General features: G+C 44.4%; 1 protein-coding gene across 4 annotated transcripts in view; it reads left to right on the top strand.

Moving 5' to 3' along the window:
• The window catches only part of CORO2B (coronin 2B), a 139,100-nt gene that overhangs the window by 111,103 nt on the left and 10,475 nt on the right, over positions 1–17,522 (top strand). For all 4 annotated transcript variants that reach the window (XM_084641749.1, XM_084641748.1, XM_084641750.1 and 1 more), the window contains 4 exons: positions 8,449–8,598; positions 9,821–9,985; positions 10,936–11,052; positions 13,210–13,314. In XM_084641749.1, the coding sequence (XP_084497875.1) occupies positions 8,449–8,598; positions 9,821–9,985; positions 10,936–11,052; positions 13,210–13,314 (537 nt within the window). The remainder of the gene's footprint in view (positions 1–8,448; positions 8,599–9,820; positions 9,986–10,935; positions 11,053–13,209; positions 13,315–17,522) is intronic.

Below are 17,522 nucleotides of genomic sequence, written 5' to 3' on the forward strand. Positions count from 1 at the left end.
GATGGACAGCTTGTGGGAATGGGCTGTAATCCCAGCGGGCCATATGGAAGAAGGTCCAGAAAGGAGAGGGGGGAGATATTCATACAGTTTGTCTGGAGGGAGGAGGTGGGAGAGGAGGGAGCAGAGACAGATGAGTAAAAAGGCAGGAGGCAACAAAGCAACTTGAATTGGTGTCACAAAGTAGTGACTTCCCCATCTTTTCATCCATCACCGGGGGTCATCAGTGACCAAGGTGACCTAGGGGAGACAGCCTCCTTCTCCCGCACACAAACACCTGGCATTTTCCCCCACTGTATCAAATGCGGGTAGTGCTGCAAGCTAAAGACAGGTCAGGGGAATGGCCCCAGTAACCACACAGAGGGAGGAAGGGAGAGGGGCGTCGCTTTGGAAGAAACAAATACTTGAGACACAAATCACCCACAAGCTATTTCCAAACCTTGGAATGATTTCTAGGGGCTTCTGATTCAGCCTGGTGAGAAGGGGGGCTCAGGCCAAGCTGCTGGCTGTGTGTGAAAGAAGGAGATGCTCCCTGCTCGTATGGTTGTGGCGATTTCTGAACTCTCCTTTTCCATTCACAAGAGCTCCTGTTCAGATGTCTTCCCCACACCCATCACCTTTCCTGTCTCTCCCTAGCTCATAAGGTTTCCTGCACTGAAGCATCCACATTCATCATCCATCTATAGATAGTACGAACAGCAGGTATCCTCCACCTCCTGTGAGAAACGTTAAGGGGGAAGGAAGAGGAAAGGGTATTCTCCTGTTTCAAACCTCTTGCCTATTTTTCCCTTCCCTGGAGCGCTCCTCCTTCCCCAATCTAACAGATTCTGCCATCACAGGGAGGGTCCTGAGCCAAAGGCAGACCTCACTGCCCCTCCTGTAAAGCCCTAACCAAATTCCTGTGTCTGACCTGACTTTGTCAAGGCCATCAGCATCCTCGCAAGGGGAGGTGTGGCTTCAGTGTGTGGCTGGTGCAGACAAGCTGGGGCCACCTGGCAAAGTCCCTCGGGTCTCCACACTAGGCAGCTGAAAGAGGAACGGGGCCCATGTTCCATGCAGGCTGGTGGGAAGAAGAGACTGGTAGTTGTTAAGACTGCTGAAGGAAACTGGCATGTGCAGAAAGGAGGGGGACGGCAGACCTAGGGGAAGCAGGTCTGTTCAACTGGTAAAAGCTGGAGTAAATTGGAAGGCTCTGGAGCTGTGTGCTGCAGTTTACGTGGCTTGTGTTAGCCTTTCTGTTGTCTTTCTTTATGCCCCCTAGAAAACAGACACGGGTGTCTAAGTGCTTCTGATTTTAACTGTGAAATTTTAAATGACACATTTATGCAGCTTACAATGAGCTCTGACCTGGTGTTTTATGTAAAGCTGGTGCTGTTTCTGGCTGAATCCAGTTCCCTCTGCTCTACAGTGATGTCATTTATCGTTGTAGTAGTGTTCTTTTTATAGCCATGCTGCAGATAAGCAGTAGGGCTGTGAACAAGGATGTCTTGTTTCCACCCAATAGCTATTATTAATCCTTCTTACTATCAAAGACCACAGGGGCTGCAACTATTCTAGTGTCTAGAGCTCTATCACGTAAGGGGGGGAAAGGTAGTCTTACAATGTGGTGAAGGCTGACCAGGCCGTCTTTATGTGGCTGCTGTTTGCCTCCACTTCATTGTTTTCTGGATACTAACATTTCCCTCTGGAATAGTGCACTGCACTAAGAAGCTGCCTTTGTGCAAAGTAGTGTGTGAAAGTTTAGTTCCTTCTACAGAGCAGAAATGGGAATCTGTGGTGACCTAGTTCTCATTGGTTACAGTTCTGCCTCCGTAGATCTTATAACATCTCTATATATCAGAGAGACAAGGTCAGTGAAGGAATATCTTTTATTGGGCCAACTTGTGTTGGTGAAAAAGACAAGCTTTTGAGCTACACAGAGCTCTTATTAGTTCTGAAAAATGGGGGAGAAAATCAGTTTGGGTAGAACCGAAATTGAATTTTTTTGGACTTTTTGGTAAATCAAAAAGTCTGGTCAAGTCAAATGTTTGTTTCAGGTATTTTTAACCTTTTTTAATAAAAGAAGGAAAAGAAGGGTTAGATCAGGGATCGGCAACCTTTGGCATGCGGCCCATCAGGGAAAACCCCTAGCGGGACAGGCTGGTTTGTTTACCTGCCGTGTCCGCAGGTTCGGCCGATTGCAGCTCCCACTGGCCGCAGTTCACCATCCTCAGGAAGCTGCTGAATCCAGACCCCCTCCCGCCCCACGCATTTTAAAGGGGAGTCAAAAGGATGTTAAAGCACTGCACAGCTGACTCACTAATCCACATTACTTTGATACCTGTAAGTATCCTTTGTTCTGTAGCTTGCCAAGGGTCAGATTCTGCTCTCAGATCCGCTGTTGTAAATCTGGGGTAACCCCGTTAACCTGGATATTCAGTGGTGTAAATGTCAGAATTTGGCCCAGCAGGTTCAATCTCTGGAATTTAGCATAATCACTGGAATATACCTGGGACATGAGATTAAAATGCCAGCAGGCTCAACTGGCCTAAAGTCAAGCTTTCCCTCTGGACCTTACCCATCATTGGCATAAACACTTTTGTTTTACTGCTTTTTATAAAGTATCTAGGGATTTTTATGAATGCTGGAAGCACGTCAGTTAATTTGCCAATTCCTTTCCCACTTAAACACCATGGGCCTGATTCCAGTCTCCCTTGTGCTGGTGTAAATCTGGAGTAACTCCATTTAAAAAACCAACCTTCCACACAAACTTTCTCCTGGCTGGACTTTACAAAAACTAGACAAGCCATTTACAACACATACTTTGCTTCATTACAAAAGAAAAAGGACACTAAACTATCCCCACTACTACATGCCACAAGGGGCCAAAATAGTGGTTCCCTTAACTCACCCAGCAATATTGTTAATCTATCCAACTATACTTTTAGCCCAGCAGAAGAATCTGTCCTATCTCGGGGCCTCTCCTTCTGCCCCTCCACCCCCACGAACATGATACAGTTCTGTGGTGACCTAGAATCCTATTTTCGATGTCTCTGACTCAAGGAATATTTCCAACACACCTCTGAACAACATACTAACCCACAGAGACCTTTCTACCAACACTACAAAAAGAAGGATTCTGGGTGGACTCCTCCTGAAGGTCGAAACAACAGACTGGACTTCTACATAGAGTGCTTCCACCGATGTGCACAGGCTGAAATTGTGGAAAAGTAGCATCACTTGCCCCATAACCTCAGCCGTGCAGAACGCAATGCCATCCACAGCCTCAGAAACAACTCTGACATCATAATCAAAAACTGATTATGTCTGACAAAGGAGGTGCTGTTGTCATCATGAATAGGTCGGAATATGAACAAGAGGCTGCTCGGCAGCTCTCCAACACCACTTTCTACAAGCCATTATCCTCTGATCCCACTGAGGGTTACCAAAAGAAACTACACCATTTGCTCAAGAAAATCCCTGAAAAAGCACAAGAACAAATCTGCGCAGACACACCCCTGGAACCCTGACCTGGGGTATTCTATCTGCTACCCAAGATCAATAATCCTGGAAATCCTGGACGCCCGATCATCTCAGGCATTGGCATCCTGACAGCAGGATTGTCTGGCTATGTAGACCCCCTCCTCAGGCCCTACGCTACCAGCACTCCCAGCTACCTTTGAGACACCACTGATTTCCTGAGGAAACTACAATCCATCGGTGATCTTCCTGATAACACCATCCTGGCCACTATGGATGTAGAAGTCCTCTACACCAACATTCCACACAAAGATGGACTACAAGCCGTCAGGAACAGTATCCCCAATAATGTCATGGCAAATCTGGTGGCTGAACTTTGTGACTTTGTCCTCACCCATAACTATTTCACATTTGGGGACAATGTATACCTTCAAATCAGCGGCACTGCTATGGGTACCCACATGGCCCCACAGTAAGCCAACATTTTTATGGCTGACTTAGAACAACGCTTCCTCAGCTCTCGTCCCCTAATGCCCCTACTCTACTTGCGCTATATTGATGACATCTTCATCATCTGGACCCATGGAAAAGAAGCCCTTGAAGAATTCCACCATGATTTCAACAATTTCCATCCCACCATCAACCTCAGCCTGGACCAGTCCACACGAGAGATCCACTTCCTGGACACTATGGTGCTAATAAGCGACGGTCACATAAACACCACCCTATACCGGAAACCTACTGACCGCTATGCCTAACTACATGCCTCCAGCTTTCATCCAGACCACACCATATGATCCATTGTCTACAGCGAAGCTCTACGATACGACCGCATTTGCTCCAACCCCTGAGACAGAGACAAAGACCTACAAGATCTCTATCAAGCGTTCTTACAACTACAATACCCACCTGCGGAAGTGAAGAAACAGATTGACAGAGCCGGAAGAGTATCCAGAAGTCACCTACTACAGGACAGGCCCAACATAGAAAATAACAGAACACCACTAGCCATCACCTTCAGCCCCCAACTAAAACCTCTCCAACGCATCATCAAGGATCTACAACCTAACCTGAAGGACGACCCATCACTCTCACAGATCTTGGGAGACAGGCCAGTCCTTGCTTACAGACAGCCCCCCAACCTGAAGCAAATACTCACCAGCAACCACACACCATACAACAAAAACACTAACCCAGGAACCTATCCTTGCAACAAAGCCTGTTGCCAACTGTGTCCACATAGCTATTCAGGGGACACCATCATAGGGCCTAATCACATCAGCCACACTATCAGAGGCTCGTTCACCTGCACATCTACCAATGTGATATATGCCATCATGTGCCAGCAATGCCCCTCTGCCATGTACATTGGTCAAACTGGACAGTCTCTACGTAAAAGATTAAATGGACACAAATCAGACGTCAAGAATTATAACATTCAAAAACCAGTCGGAGAACACTTCAATCTCTTTGGTCACTCAATTACAGACCTAAAAGTGGCAATTCTTCAACAAAAAAACTTCAAAACCAGACTCCAACGAGAGACTTCTGAATTGGAATTAATTTGCAAACTGGACACCATTAAATTAGGCTTGAATAAAGACTGGGAGTGGATGTAGTAAAACTATTTCCCCATGTTTATTCCCCCTACTCCCCACTGTTCCTCACACATTCTTGTCAACTGCTGGAAATGGCCCACCTTCATTATCACTACAAAAGGTTTTTTTTCTCTCCTGCTGGTAATAGCTCACCTCACCTGATCACTCTCATTACAGTGTGTATGGTAAGACCCACTGTTTCATGTTCTCTGTGTATGTAAAATCTCCCCACTGTATTGTCCATGGCATGCATCCGATGAAGTGAGCTGTAGCTCACGAAAGCTTAGGCTCAAATAAATTGGTTCGTCTCTAAGGTGCCCCAAGTCCTCCTTTTCTTTTTCCATTTAGAGCAGTGGAGCTACACTGCTCTACAACTGGTATAAATGTGGGGGCAAGGCAGGCCTATGTGTTTCTGTTTATATCAGTACCTGACCAACCACGCTGGAGTGGAAGACCGTCTTCATATCTTGTCCGTTCGAGTAGCTGATTACTTTAATACTCAGTAGCTTGGATTTTGTGGTATATAGATGTCTCTCCTTGCACGCTTTCTCCGTACTGCAAATCTCCAGTGGTTCTTAGGATCATCTGTTTGATTCAAATTAGGTTTTTCAAGTCTTCTGTATATTGTCCTTATCTTTCAATTCGTCTTTCATTCTCTTTGTACCATCTCATTTGGTGCAATCCAGAGATCAATGCCTTATGCATCTTAAAGTAGAAAACATCCAGGTCCGGGCTCAAAACATATGGTTCTACAGTTGGTTTTGTGTGGCTCCTTCACTGCGGATCAGCGCACTAACAAGTTGAGGGCTATACTCCAGCGTGTCCTCTCCTCGCTGACAGTCGGTCCTGTTTGATAGGCTGTAGTACTGACTGTCCAGGTGGCATGCTCCATTCTTTCCTTACACTACCCTCAAATTAGCCCAATGAGATGCACCATTTCTGTCCTGTCAGAGATGACGATTTTTACAGCTTCATTTTTGTCTACCTGCAAGTAGCCTGAGCTTTTTTGTAACCGTCTGTCTGACTCGCATGTTATGCATTCCATCAGGCACAGATAAAACAGGCTTCTTGCAAATATTTTATCGAGTGCATTGGATCAGCTTTGCCAGTAGCACTCTGGAAAATTGCCTCTTGAAGATTCAAACACTGTCCCATTAGCTTGAGAATAGCTCTCCACCAAACTCATTATCAAATGGATCCCCACAATACCACTGCCTTCTCCCCTTAGCTTCTCTAATTGCCTAGTGCTCACCCTGAATTCTCTCGAGTGATGCCAAATACCAGAATTCTCCAAAATGTAACCAACTCTCCTTTTTAAAAAAAAAAGAAAAAAAAATCCTTCAACTTGCTCTCCCGCCTGCTCTCTGTCACCATCGCTGCCCTATTTATCATCCTGTCCCGTCTCCAGTTCACCCAGCCTCCAGCTCATACAGCTGGTCCTCCTGGTTCCTCTCACTGCCGCTGGGCCTAAATCCAGCCATGTGTTATGACGGAGACTCTTATTTCTTGATCTTTCTGAGCATATTAATTTGTCTTTCTAAATCTGAAATCTGATCTCCATTCTGCAGCTAAATAAGGGGGATGCTCTTTGTTTTTTTGTGAGCCTTATCTCATCGGGTCTTCACATGAATGAAGCAAAATGCAGGGCTATTTCAGAAAGGTGCATTCCTTGCTTTCATTCTTGCCTCATTTAGGTCTTTAAAAATTAAAAGAAGCCAGTTTATTTCCTTGCTTCTCCTCCCGAATCAGGGTGGCGAAAAGGCACTTTTTCTTTTCTGAGTTCTTTCAATACCTTCTTGATGACAAAATGTAAGGAATAAAATTGCATGATTTCGCCACGAATGCACCTTGTTAGCAAAGCTTGCACTTGCCAAGAACTTCAGGAAAACAAACAGAACTAAATGTTCCTCTCTTTACTTTTGTGTTGATAACACCGGCAATAAACTTTGCCATCCATGCAGTGTGTGTACAGTAAATGACAGCCGTGTTTTGCTGCCTATCTACCAAAGGAGTAAATATTTCTCATTCTTCTCTGCCTTGTCCTAAGGATGTATCCTAACTCCAGGGAACTGATTCAGGAAGTTGTGAACAATGTATTAAACAAAATCTCCCCAGAGCTGAGAGAGAAATGCAGGCCACATGATGCCGCAGTTTGCTGTGTGCTGTACAAAAAGAAGCACAATCTCTTGTTGTATCTGCCAAGATGCAACGGAGGGGGCGGCGGGGGAGGGGGGGGGTGACACTGCCACCAGCCCTAGTTAGGGAAAAGCCAAGAGTGTCTGTCAGGAACCAGGGTGACGTGCTGTGTTTGGGGGTTGATCAGGTGTCCATTTATCATTATTGTCCATTCCAGATCTGCCAGTCACCTGGATAATATAGAAAGAAAAACTACATTGAAACATCCTTCAAGTCCTTTTCTCAAACTGCCTTCCTGGACTCTGACAGGGGAGTCAAAAAGCAAACTAAATTGATTGTATAATGCATGTGATGTTACCTGTCTGTTTTAATGGGAACCACTTAATTTTGCTGTAATATGGAGTTGCTATGAGCAATACGCTTTGCACATGGGATGAAAGCATTCAATAGGAGCAGTCTGCGGTCAGGTGGGAAAATAACTAGAGTGCAGTGATTTAACCTGCTGATCTGAAATATGTGCAAGACCTGTGATGTTGGGACCTTGCAAGTATGTGCAAGACCTGCTCTCATCTTGAGGTCCTTAGTACTGATTCCTTAAGAAGGTTAGGTGAGACAAATTGGATTGGCTTTTCCTTCCTGTTACATGTTTGTGCAGATAGGGGGATGGTGTCTTTTTTAACTGCTGTTTTTAGAGTATTCTATTTCCTGCCTCTTTCAATAACTGGCTTGTCTTTTGCTGTCGATTATGGGCAGAACTCTGAAAATTTTGTGCTATTAGCTCTTTGATAGTCCCATTGAATTCGATGGAATTCATAAATTCATAGATACTACGGTCAGAAGGGACCATTATGATCATCTAGTCCGACCTCCTGCACAACGCAGGCCACAGAATAGCTCCCATTATTTACAGGACTAGATCTTGTATCTCATCTTCATTGAAAAGAATCAGGTATTGACTGCTTTCCAGGGCCAGATAACTACTGGGGAGTGGAGTGGGGATGAAGGAGAAAGAAGGAGGGAACAAACATGCACATGGGCATGAAGGGATGACACAAGAGTGTTGCCATTGGGCACATTCAGGTCTATTTTTAATTCCCTTCTGGCATTTGGAGACCAAGTTGATTAAGGAACCACAGATGGATTTAGTCAATGAAGATTCCCTCGCATGCCAAGTGGAGAGAACAAGACCCTTATAAACCTCTAAAATAAGGACAAAGGTTTTTCCTCCCAATAACCTTTGCTCATCCTGTCCTTTCAGGTCCGGATATGGGAAATCCCAGAGGGCGGCTTGAAGCGGAACATGACAGAAGCTGTTCTAGAGCTCTATGGTCACAGCCGACGGGTTGGCCTCGTTGAGTGGCACCCGACCACCAACAATATCTTGTTCAGTGCAGGATACGACTATAAGGTGAACTATTCTGGAGGATTTGTACTAAACCCCTCAGCTGCAGGTGGAGACTAGCATTTATTAAGGCCATATGTGGCTTTAAAGGGTAAAATCGTGGATGGCCTCACTGTTCGTTTGGCAGCAGTTTCTCTAATAGTTTATCCTCAGATCTTTCTTCTAATCTCTCTCTCTCTGCTTTTGTAGTGTCAGTACACAATATGGAAATGCGTTTGAGATCAGAGGTTCTTTTGCTGATGCTGATGGTTTAGAGTATCTCTCTGCATATGCCTTTAACCTTAGTGGGAATTCCCTATTGTCTAAATAATATTCCATGCCATATCTGTGTCAGATTATAGCTTCCCCAATTCCCGTTGTGTCCTACCTAGTCTTAATGACTTGCTTGCTTCATAATGATTATGTAAAACAGAAGTACAAGAGTATAGCTAGCACTGAAATCTTCAGGTTTTTTCTCTAATGGACTTTTGAAAGGATTCTTCTACATTGTCCAATCGTCACAGATCATTCCTGTTTTCTGACACTCTGCTCTGAAAAGCAACTGTAAAAAATGGCCTTATCGGGTTCCATGTGTATTATCTCCCTGACTCCATAGCAATTTTGCTCACTTCATAGATAAGAGGTAATGAGGGGCGTCACTTGGACTGTAAAATGCTTACTCCTGGCGGTCATACGTCATAACAATGGAACCCAGGTTGAGTTTGCAGGGCTAGCAGTTAGAAGAATCACGGGTGTTTTTATTTATAAGCTGAGCCAAAGTTGGCATGAAATTCAATGAGATAATGAACATGGAACCCCATGGTGCCATTTTCAGTCATTTCTGAGAGTAGGCTTGACCCAGAGAAATTCTTTATCTTCCTCCATGTGATACAAAAGATGGCAATAAGAATTGGGTACAATTATCACAGTATGTCCTGCTGGTGGCAATAGCTGCCTGGAGTGCAAGAGAGAGGCTTGCTTCTCAAGGGCCGGGTTCCGATAACTTTATTCACATTAAAGCAAAGGGACCACTTGTGAATTGAGATGACATATGAGTGGGGGGGACTGGAATTTGGCCCCAAATTAGGAATACATTTAAAAGGCAGAGCCAAAAGTTTGGAAAATGTGGTCTTCCATGCAGGTGTGTTTCCAGGCAGTCTGTACCCTGGAGTTATGAATATGTCCCCCCCTCCTCTCCGCAGCTAGCAGCAGCATCGGTGTTAACTTAATTCTGCCCCATTTCCCTCAGGTTCTGATATGGAACCTGGACATTGGAGAGCCCGTGAAGATGATAGATTGTCACACAGATGTCATTCTCTGCATGTCCTTCAATACCGATGGCAGCCTGCTGTCTACCACCTGCAAAGACAAGAAGCTGCGAGTCATTGAGCCGCGTTCGGGCAAAGTCCTTCAGGTGAAGAGCTGATTTGTCAAGAGTCAGTCCTAAGCACCAGTCACAAGAAGTAAATCCATTATTTTTGACAAATACCAATTTGACCCTAGGCTTTAAAGAGAGGCTTTATTTGGGATTTCCCATTTGAGTGCATTCCTCCCCTAATGTGCAACCAGGGTAGAGTTAGGGGCAAGGGGAAGTAGCCCTTTAAGCCTAACGTATGGTAAGGTAAACACTCCTTGTACGATACTGAATTGTCACAAAATACATCTGATATTCAGGAAGTGACAACATGTCACAAATGTCTGCCTCTGAATCTAGCTCTCCACATTCAGAGAATGTTGCTGTTTCTTATCATTGTTAAGCTGAGACAATAGAAAGGATTCAACACTCTCCTACTCAGAGATACAGGACTTTTAATCTTTTATTAATCAAAGTTTTATGGGAAATAGTAGAGAGTTCTGGGAAGCCACAGAGCCAGTTTTGGAAGAAAAGCTTAATTGTCTTTGTCAATTGTGGATTATTCTAGAAAGCTCAGGGAAGGCTAGGTTTTATTTTTACAGAACAGCATTTTGCCTATCCATTCCAGATAGCATGAACCCACATTTTCACCGGTGCAGTCTGAGTCATAGCTGGTTAACATGAAAGTTGCATTTTGCAGTAGAGGAGTAAGAGGAATGGTGGAGGTTGAAAGCTTGCTATGAAGTGGCTGTCTTGGGATAACAATGGAGTCTTTCCCCATAGTCAGTATAGAGATTAGACGAGGAGGAAGCGATCTACCTTTGGGATATGAGAGCAGAGACACCAGGAACTGAGATCCTAACATGGGGGAGAATCCTCCCTTGAGTATCACTCTCCTTGAAATCCTAGAGCTGGCATTTTCACTGATCTATACTAAGCACCATGCGTAGGAAGACATCTGAAATGTATAGCTGTTCACTGCATGTAGCACAGACAATGTCTTCTTCCAGGAAGCCAGCTGTAAGAACCATCGTGTGAACCGGGTGGTCTTTCTAGGTAACGTGAAGCGACTTCTAACGACTGGAGTCTCAAGGTGGAATACGAGGCAGATTGCACTCTGGGATCAGGTCAGCAAATAAATCGCTGGAAGCCGTTCCTTCCCAAGAAAGGAGCATGATTGATTGGTTAAAATAGAGGCCTAGGAAATAGGTGATCTGGGTTCTGCTCTAACGGTGTGAGTATGTTACCAGCAGACCTACCCAAGCAAGCTTTGATCTAGCTAGGTTGGGTCCCAAAGCAGGGAAGCTTCGCTAGTGCATGCTTCTGTGCTGGCTGCTCAAGCCCACCTGCAATTGGTAGGAACAGCCCGCTCTGTCTCAGCTTCACGGCTCCAGAACCCACTCTAGGTCGATTAAAACCAGCTCTGCTGTAATACCGCCTGTGATTACAGCATAGCTAGACCCTAGGTCTGAGGAGACCAGAGACCTGGGGTCTAGCCCCTGCTCTGCTGCAAACGTAGAGTGATTATTGGCAAGGTCCCTACTCACTCCAGGCCACAGTTTATCCATCTGCGCATTGAGAAAACCTGCCTAGCTTGCAACAGGTTTATGCAACTGCAAAGTGCTCTGAGAAGCCTGGCTGGGACGTGCTATGGATCAGTCGCGTGGGGCTGTCAAAGGGGCTGACAGGTGCATAGGCACCCAACTCCCACAGAGACTCTTGATAGGAGTCCAACACTCAGTCCTAACTCAGCTCTTACAGACTTTCCAGTGAAGCTGAGCGCCCAGCTCCTTCAGGTCTCTTTGAATAGCCCAGCCTCTTGTATTAAGATAACTATTTTAATACAGGGAGAGTAGCAGATACATATACAGCAGATTCTTTATTCCTTCCTGTTTCCTAGCAGAATTCTACAAAGGTCTTTATGTAACTTTTAAAAACTCTGCTAGTTGCTATGGAGATCTGACTAGACATGACACGTTGGGGAATTTGAATTCTGAATTCACAAGATTAATTAAAGCAGATGCAAATTTACCATATGCATCCCAGCAAGCATTTGTACCCTCCCCTCTGACTCCACGCACGATATTCTGGACCGACGGGTTTCAGACTGCAGATGCACCTGGCCCTGTTCACTTAGGTGGTAGAAGCTGCAGATAGTGGAAAGCTGATGTCCCGTGACTCAGGCTGGGCTGGGGGGAGATGACAGATTAGTCCAGTCCTATCTGTCAGCTTGCCAGTGAACACCATGGATACGTGCTTGGCTGTGACTGTCACAGGGGCAGGGTGAGGAAACAGAAATTCGTGGGTGGGGCAGCTGGTCTGTTCAGGAGGAATCTTGTATAAAGTCAAGGATGAAGGGAGAAACCAGATCCATTTGGGGCTTTGTGACATATAAAACTGAAAACAAGGATGTCTGGGTTCCCCTCTAAATCCAAGAGGCAGTACACTCTCCCCAGGCAACTGTGCAGCCTGACCCTCATAAGATCTTCCTATAGCCTGGTTGGGTTTGCATTTAGAAACCAAAGGTGCTGAGCAGTTCTCTGGCTTCTGCCTGGAAGGCATCTCAGCTCAATAGATCATCATAGCCCAGACGGCAGCATTGGGCACAGCAGCCATGGAGTCAAAGCTCCAGAGAGGATGCAGCATTCTTCCCCCACTGCATCCGGCCCTTCTCCCTGTAGGCAGTGTGCACCCTGGAGAGTGTGGCTCGGTGAGCACATTGGACTGTGGCTGTCCCTGGTCCTTGGGGGTGGGGGTGAGGGGCAAGAGAGAGAGCTCCTTGCACCCTCCTCTGTTTTCCTTCTCCACGCCCCTCACTCCGTGCTCTCGGCCCAGGCACAATCTGCCCCAAATTGGTCCTTAAAATATACACACGCCTCCAGCCTCACTGAAATGCAGCCACACAGAAATGGCTCCAGAGGCGGGGGAGGAAGGGTGTGACTGGACCCCCTTAAAATCCTTACTCTGAGAGCCCCAGAGCCCACTCAGCCCTACAGGGTGACCCACTGAGTGCCCTGCAGAGAGGTGACCTTAAGCGAACATCCTCCTTATTCTGTGTGTACATGACCAGGTCCGCTAGCCCTCTCTCTCTCCCACCTCTGGCTCGTGGGACATGGAAATCCCATGGCAGTCTTTGGGAGGGACAGCGGGTTTGCTTCAGCTTTTCTGGGACAAAACCCGTCCCTCATCCTGCTGCTCCTGTCGCTCCTTCATGGGTTTTGCTTTCATGTTCCATGCAACCTCTAACCCTTGCTGATCCATAAAGCAATTTTCTCTTTGTTCAGGAAGACCTGGCCATGCCCCTCATAGAGGAGGAGATCGATGGGCTGTCGGGGCTCTTGTTTCCTTTCTACGATGCTGATACACACATGTTGTATTTGGCTGGAAAGGTGCGTTGGCTTTACTGAGGGTAATAGGCAATATACTGCGTATCCTGCTATTCTCAAGAGTGATGTGTCTCTTGCACACTTGAGAATGGATCATCTCCCAAATAACCCATTGGAGAAGGCAAGCAAAGGGGCCTCTCTCAGACGAGCAGAGCATGGGGTTATTTGGGGCTTTTCATAAATAATTATTACAATTAAACAGTTGGGGCTAGATGCTGATATTGCTTTCACCAGTGCAAATTTGGAGCAACTGCACTAAAGGCTTTGAATTTATACTAATGTAACAGGAACCAGCCTTTGATCACGGACTTTCTTTTAAAGGTCCTTGATTTTTTTGCACTTCACTGGTGTTGCTTGTGTTGTAAAGTCCAAATGCCACCACTACAGACACCTCTGTGGTGGGGCACACTTCTCAAATGGCCCCCCAAAAGCACCGTTGCACCCTGGAGGGTGTGGCTTGGTACACACATGCACACACTTCTCCACAATCACACTAGCTTGTGCACAAAGCTCCACCTAAGTGAAAGGACCTGCAGATACTGTAGTGCATTTAGGAGACCCTTAAAAAAGTAAACACATTTATTTCCTATGGGCTGCAGATAGGATTCCCTCTGAAGTCAGCGTATGGCCCAGAGTAGAGAAGCATCAGGTGTACTTTGCCATCGGTGTTCATAAAGGCCACAATCAAGAAAGAAGGCCGTGGTGGTTAAAAAACTGACCTGCATTAGAGGGGAAGAGAGATACAAGAAGTAATCGCTGGCCAGTGGAGTTAAGGGTAATAACAAGGATAATATACTCTAAGTATATTAGGAACAAAAAGAATCCTAATAATGGTCCTGGTCCATAGCTAGGTGGAAATGGTAGAATGCTCAATAATGCCGGAGAGGCAGACATGTTTAATAAATGTTTCTGTTCTGTGTCGGTGGAGGGAGGGGCGGGAAATGATGTCGTCATATCACATAATGATGACACTTTCCATTCCACTAGTGTCTCAGGAGGATGTTAAACAGCAACGACTGAAGTTACGCACTTTTTAAATCAGCAGGTCCAGATAACTTGCATCCAAGAGTTTTTTTAAAACTGGCTGAGGAGCTCACTAGACTGTTAATGTTGATTTTTTTTCAGTAAGTCTTGGAAAACTGAGGAAGTTTAAAAAAGAATGGAAGAAAGTTAATGTGCCAATATTTTAAAAGGGTAGATGGGATGCCCTGGGTAGTTATAGGCCTGACAGTCTGACATTGATCCTGGGCAAGATAATGGAGCAGCTGCTATGGGACTTGAATAATAAAAAAAATTAAAGTAGGATTATACAATTAATGCCAATCAATGTGAGTTTATGGAACACAGACCCTGTAAAACTAACTTTATATCTTTTTTTTATTAGATTACAATTTTGGTTGATAATGGTAATAGTATTAGTGTAATATTTTAGGCTTCTCTCAGGCATTTCACTTGGTACAGCACGACACATTGATTGAAAAAATAGAATGATACAAAATTAACATGGCACACATAAAATGGATTCAAAACTGGCTAACTGATAGGTCTCAAAATGTAACTGCAAATGGGGAATCATCATCCAGTGGGTGCATTTCTAGTAGGGTCCCACGTGGATGAGTTCTTGGCCTGATGCTACTTAATATTTTTATCAAATGACCTGAAGAAAACAAAAACATCACCGAGAAAGTTTGCACATGACAAAAAATTAGGGGTGTGATAATTAATGAAGAGGACGGATTACTGATACAGAAATCTGGATTGCTTGGTAACCAGGCGCAAGCAAATGATATGTTTAATATGGCTAAATGTAAATGTGTGCATCTAGGAACAAAGAATGTTGGCCATACTTCTACGATGGGGACTCTATCCTGGAAAGCAGTGACTCTAAAAAGGATTTGGAGGTTGTGGTGGATAATCAGCTGAAAATGAGCTCCCAGTATGATGCTGTGGTCAAAAGGGTTAATGTGATCCTTCAATGCATAAACGGGCATCTCGAGTAGGAGTAGAGAGGGTTTTTTACCTCTGTATTTGGCACTGGTGTAATTGCTGCTGGAATATTGAGTCCAGTTCTGGTGCCCACAATTCAAGAAGGATGCTGATAAATTGAAGAGGGTTCAGAGAAGAGGCATGAGCTTGATTAAAGGATTAGAAAACATGTCTTATATTCAAGGAGCTCAATCTATTTGCGTTAACAAAGAGAAGGCTAAAGTGTGACTTAATCAGTCTATAAATACCTACAAGGTGAACATAAGAATGGCCATGCTGGGTCAGACCAAAGGTTCATCTAGCCCAGTATCCTGTCTTCCAACAGTGGCCAATGCCAGGTGCCCCAGAGGGAATGAATAGAACAGGTAATCATCAAGTGATCCATCCCTGCCCATCCTGGCTAATAGCCATTGATGGACCTATCCTCCATTAATTTATCTAGTTCTTTTTTGAACCCTGTTATAGTCTTGGCCTTCACAACATCCTCTGGCAAGGAGTTCCACAGGTTGATTGTGCGTTGTGTGAAAAAAATACTTCCTTTTGTTGTTTTAAACCTGTTTTAAATCTATTAATTTCATTTGTTGGCCCCTAGTTCTTGTGTTATGAGAAGGAATAAATAACACTTCCTTATTTACTTTCTCCACACCAGTATTGATTTTATAGACCTCTATCATATCCCCCCTTAGTCATCTATTTTCCAAGCTGAAAAGTCCCAGTCTTATTAATCTCTCCTCATACGGCAGCCATTCCATACCCCTAATAATTTTTGTTGCCCTTTTCTTAACCTTTTCCAATTCCAATATATCTTTTTTTGAGAGGGGGGTGACCACATCTGCACACAGTATTCATGATGTGGGCGTACCGTGGATTAATATAGAGGCAATATGATATTTTCTGTCTTATTATCTATCCCTTTTTTAATGATTCCCAACATTCTGTTCATTTTTTTTGACTGCTGCTGCACATTGAGTGGATGTTTTCAGAGAACTATCCACAAGGACTCCAAGATCTCTTTCTTCAGTGGTAACCACTAATTTAGACCCCACCATTTTATATGTATCGTTGGGATTATGTTTTCCAAAGTGCATTACTTTGCATTTATCAACATTGAATTTCATCTGCCATTTTGTTGCCCAGTCACCCAGTTTTGAGAGATCCTTTTCTAGCTCTTCACATTCTGCCTGGGACTTAACTATCTTGAGTAGTTTTGTATCATCTGCAAATTTTGCCACCTCACTGTTTACTCCTTTTTTCAGATCATTTATGAATATGTTAAGTAGGACTGGGGAACCAAATATTTGATAACTATATGTCAGTACAGACGCCTGGGGGACACCACCCTTTAACTCTCTCTATTCTGAAAACTGACCATTTATTCCTACCCTTTGTTTCCTATCTTTAACCAGTTACCAATCCATGAGAGAACCTTCCCTCTTATCCCATGACAGCTACTTTGCTTAAGAGCCCTTGGTGAGGGACCAAATATTTGATAACGGCTCTTCAGTCTAACAGAGAAAAGTATAACATGAACCAAGGCCTGGAAACTTGATAAATTCAGATTGGAAATAAGACATAAATTTTTAACAATGAGGGTAATTAACTGTTGGACCAATGCACCAAGGATCGTGGTGGATTCTCCATCACTGACCATTTTTAAATCAATGTTGGATTTTTTTAAAGATATGCTGTAGTTCAAAAGGAATTATTTTGGGAGAATTCTATTGTCTGTTCTACAGGCGTTCAGATTAGATGATCACAACGATTCCTTCTGGCCTTGGAATCTATGAATCTATTAGCATAAATTTAGTGCAACACAGCCCTGCCCATTCAGTACAGCTCTGCTGAGTTTAGCTTTGTTCTAAAATTAGTTTATTTCTGTACTGGAATATTTCCTTTAGCATTCCTGGGCAACATAACGTCCTGGTACATTTTTTAGTACTTTATCCTCCTTCCATTGTGAGAGAACTAAACTAGATATGCAACTCGTATATTCTATGAAAGTCTTTGCCAGAGGATGTTATGAAGGCCAAGACTATAACAGGGTTCAAAAAAGAACTAGATAAATTCCTGGAGAATAGGTCCATCAATAGCTATTAGCCAGGATAGGCAGGGATGGTGTCCCTAGCCTCTGTTTTCCAGAAGCTGGGAATGAGCAACAGGGGATGGATCACTTGATGATTACCTGTTCTGTTCATTCCCTCTGGGCACCTGGCATTGGCCACTGT

This window comes from Lepidochelys olivacea (genome assembly GCF_965140295.1).
Source record: "Lepidochelys olivacea isolate rLepOli2 genome assembly, chromosome: 10".
Taxonomy (NCBI): Eukaryota; Metazoa; Chordata; order Testudines; family Cheloniidae; genus Lepidochelys; species Lepidochelys olivacea.